General features: G+C 47.6%; 1 protein-coding gene across 1 annotated transcript; it reads left to right on the forward strand.

The window, feature by feature from the left end:
• Positions 1-669: 669 nt before the first annotated feature.
• Positions 670-3122, forward strand: HD556DRAFT_1309824 (uncharacterized protein; the record flags this gene model as incomplete). Its single annotated transcript, XM_041300331.1, has 9 exons — positions 670-853; positions 911-961; positions 985-1129; positions 1479-1632; positions 1679-1880; positions 2035-2070; positions 2130-2296; positions 2368-2457; positions 2907-3122. The coding sequence occupies 9 exons, from the start codon at positions 670-672 to the stop codon at positions 3120-3122; spliced, it is 1245 nt and encodes a 414-aa protein (XP_041158321.1).
• Between the last annotated feature and the right edge of the window lie 1338 nt (positions 3123-4460).

Consider the following 4460-nt stretch of genomic DNA (forward strand, 5'->3'; position numbering starts at 1 on the left):
ATCTTGCACGGTTCTTTGATCCTTCGTATCATCGTTCCTCGGCGTGTTCCGGCAGACATCAGTAAATCAAGATCTCATCCTTTGAGCCGGTATGATGTTGACGCTCAGGTGATTGCTCGAGTTACATCTTCGACGTCTTTCTTTGTGCACTGCGGCGCATGCGCATACCATTATCAGCCCTTCTCTTCGTTTGGATGCTGGCATTTGTCATGACGCGCTTTCGGATCCACTTCGCACTGTGTTCGTCCTCTCCCTCGAAATACGCAAGGCTGAATTCGCGACGGCTGATCTCACGACTCTCGTTAGAAACAGTGACGAATCCAATGAGATACCTATCTGATCTCTTGGCGACGTTTGGCATCTTTGACAAACGTCGATGAACAAGAGTACTGCGGCTCGATGCTGATTGATGCAGAGTTGACAAGCATGCGAATCTTGATCGTCTGGCATACGGATACGTAATCCAGGGGGTGCAAGATTTAGTTGATGCTCACAAGATATAACTTAGGTCTCGTAAGGTTTTATGATATTCACTTTTGTCGACAGCTTGTTGTACCTTTTGGGTAGTAAAGACAGTTTAAACAGCAACACTAATATTAATATTGTTCCGCTGCCGCCGAGTTTTAGTCTACTAATCTGGTAGCAGTATATCTTTCTCCGAGTCAGAGCATGGCGAAGGCAATGCATTATAACGGACATCAGTACTCAGTCTCGGTAAAGCGAGAATTAGCACCCGAAAACGAATCACTTGTGTTTGAAAGCGAAACGAAATGTCGAAACTCTGAATTGAAATCGCTGGGAATTTTGTCCGCTGGCGCCCTTCATGCGAAATTGAAACCGAAACCGAAAACGCGTGAAAGCAAATAAGTGAAATCAAAATCATGAAATCGAAACTTAACGTGAAAATCAGTCTCGGTAAAGCGAGAATTAGCACCCGAAAACGAATCACTTGTGTTTGAAAGTAATGATTCGTCTGACGCTTAGCGTTCGGTGTTTGGTGTTTGGCTTTGGTGTTTGGCGTTAGGCGTTTGGCGTTTGGCGTTTGGTGTTTGGTGTTTGGTGTTTGGCGTTTGGTGTTTGGTGTTTGGCGTTTGGCGTTTGGCGTTTTGCACCGCCACATGGGCAACAAGTGAAAAGACGAGATTCACGAGAATACGCACTAGCTAAGAGCGGGATGCGGCCAGAGCACCATCAGCATCGGGCAAACAAGTAAAAAGACGAGAACACGCACTAGTTAAGAGCGGGACGCAACCAGAGCACCATCAGCGTCTGGCAAGCAAGTAAAAAGATGAGAAGACGCAGCAGGACAACATAGAATGACATCATGGTGTCACGACTAGCATTGGTCACGTCCAACATACAGTTCATCCGGAAAATGCCGGATGAACAATATTACTAAATCGGGACGTTACACTCAGACTCATCGATCAGTCACGACGACTTCAGATTTATTATCGACTATCTCTTACATCGTGTAGCATGAATAACGACGGAAACGCCAACGTCGGAGGAGACAGAAACGCTAACGTCGGAGGAGACGAAAACGGGAACAACAATCAGCTTCCTCAACATCTATTCCAGCATATGCCGCGCCCTCGAGAGGTGTTCTTCACAATGAGCGAGAGGCAAATTGTGAGGAATACGTATATTAGCAAATACAATACTGATATTATTTAAGGAGTTACTGTATGTTACATGGGCCGCTGCGCGGATGCGCGTACGCCAACAAGTCTACCGTCCAGAAGTGCCGTTTCTCCCAAACCCGTTGCCTCCGTTGTGGCCGGACGAAGTACGTGCGATGATGGTATTGTGGATTGCGAGGGAGCGTCGGATGTTTGAGATGGAAATCAGGGAACTCGAATACCTCCTAGGATTGAGAGGTGCGCGTTAGCGCTCATAGGTAAGCCATCTTCAAAGTAAAAAAAATTCAAATAGACTTACAAGTTTCAGACCGCGTACGGACGAAGATGGGTGAAGGATCTAGTTAAGCGACTGCACAAAGCGGATATATAGCACAATATGTACTTTTACCAGACACTCGAGCTCCAGAAGACAAACATGGCGTGGAAGGTCAGCCAAAACACGCTCTCAAGACCGAAACTGCCTCGGCATGCTAAGGGACATGTTAGTAAGACAACCAGTTGGCGGAGCGGAAGTGCATGGTGCATCCGCAGAATCGAGCGTTGGAGTAGTCGAGGTCAAGGTGTCAGAAGGTCAGCTAAACACGCTCGAGACCGAAACTGCCTCGGCATACTACGGCGACATGTTGTTAAGACGACTAGTTGGCACAGCGGAAGTGCGTGGTGTATAGAGATGATCGTGAGAGGCAGGGATACTAGGTAAACGACGTTAAGTTATAATATAAAGCGGACGATCAAGACAAAGAACTCACCTGTCGACGGCATGAGCTCGGACGAGTCCGATCATCCACTAGGGAATAGCATTCCTGTCTACCAGGTCTGAATCAAACAGTGGCGTTCGTGCAGGGTAACAGAGATACTGCGAGCGTGCGACGCCCTGCATCTGAGGATGAGATATGGTAGAGACTGGGATGCATCGCCTGGAGCTTGGCCTCACCTTCGCATTCCGTCACTGAAGTGCAGCACCAGAAGCTCATTTGTCCTAGCCGTTGGTACAAAGGGATGCCATTTGAGGGGAATCAATGACGGCCTACAGAAACGAGGTTAGTTACTAATGAAGGACATCGCTGACACAGGAAACAAAGGACGTGGCTGACATAGGAGACGAGTATGACGATGAAATTTATCTATATTGAAACCCACAGAAGGCATCGTGCGATTAGGATAATCAATCTTCAATCATCCAGATAGAAAGTCCAACGTTTGCGGCGTTTTGCATACCTCACATTTGCCTCATGCACTGTTTGACGTTTTGCACCGCCTTAGCCTTGCCTCTGGGGCCAGTTTCCTCTGATGGAGCTTGGTCGGTTGGTTTGGTTTGTGTTTATCGGGGGATCTAGGGGGAAAATACCAGATTTGGAGGAGAAGGTCGGGGATAATCCCGGAACTCCAAGTTGGGTCTGCAACTGTGGCAGCGAGGAGGGGGTTAGCCCTGAGTTAGAGCCTCCAAATTATACTGCCACTGCAACAGTGAGGGGATGATTACGGGCCGCCGACACTGGCTGCGAAATGGACGCCTCCGAGTCACCGCGCCATGGACAAGCGTCTGCCATTGTGGGAACGAGTAGTCGACATGATGAAATCTTGAATTGGAGGCTGATCCGACTTGTCAGCCAATACTTGCAGAGGAATGGAAGTATGTACTCAAGATTGTTGATACATGTGGAGAGTGTCATCTCTCACTGCAGCATGCATGAAACAACTCCTCAAAGTAGGGTGCCAGAAGGCAGGTCATTCAAAACCTGCCTTACAAATTGATTATCCGTATTCCATATTACCCACATGCACCATGCATGGAACAACCCCCCACAGTAGTTGTGCCAGAAGGCAGGTCATTCAAAACCTGCCTCACAAATTAATCACCTGTATTCCAATTACCATTATCAGTGGACCACCAGCATGTAAAAGAAGAAGTAGGAAGGCCATGTACCATTAGCAAACCATGATTCCGACTGAAGTCAGAGTCACTGATAAGGGTAGAACAAACATCCTGGCATGGGGCATTGTGTGAAACCCTGTAAAAGCAGGTCACAATCATAAAAACTGACTCAGAGCACGATGAGGACTTACCTGATGCCCTTCAATCATAAGTGGTGGAGATGCACTTCCAAGTCAACGAGAACTTGAAGAGGTCAGCGTTAACCTGAACCATCGATAAAACGGATATGCAGCCAAATAAGCACAAATACAGTCTTGGATTGCATCTTTTTTTGGTTCCTTGAAACACCGCTGTCACACAGGTGTTACATCACATTAGCCTATCAGCAACTGCCCCTTCTCTTCTCTGAAGACCTCTTTCAGGATCTTGATCCCGTGGAACCAATTCGCAATTCGCATTGATGCGCGTGCTCCACTTGAACCCCTTTCATGCTCCAATTTGACTTAGGCGTGGTGATTGATTGATCGATGATCGATACCGGCTTGCTCTTTCCATGGTATCGTTGGTATTGAATTCCCTATGCTCTTGAGGAGAAGTGGTTCTAAAGACAGGATAGCGGCAGTGATCTTCCTGCCTCCGTAAGTAATATCATCTGCACTCTCACACATCTCTCGCAATCCTTATACTTTTTGAGCAGTTTGTGAGCAGTTCCTCTGTGGTGACCCGCTCTGATGGGCCGGCAGTAAATCAAGTTCTTCCTTCGTGCTGAATGCTCGGTCAGCCGAGCCACTCGGAAGCAAACTAATCACTAATCCTTTTCAAGCTTGACCCGCCCATGATGCACCCCGCATAACGTAACCCTTTGTGTAAACGCATGAAGCGCAAGGCTCCCTTCAAATGCACCTCTTTGTGCTGAATGCTAGGCCACTGAGCCACTCGGA

Source organism: Suillus plorans (assembly GCF_016647745.1).
Source record: "Suillus plorans strain S12 chromosome Unknown HD556scaffold_42, whole genome shotgun sequence".
Lineage (NCBI taxonomy): Eukaryota > Fungi > Basidiomycota > Agaricomycetes > Boletales > Suillaceae > Suillus > Suillus plorans.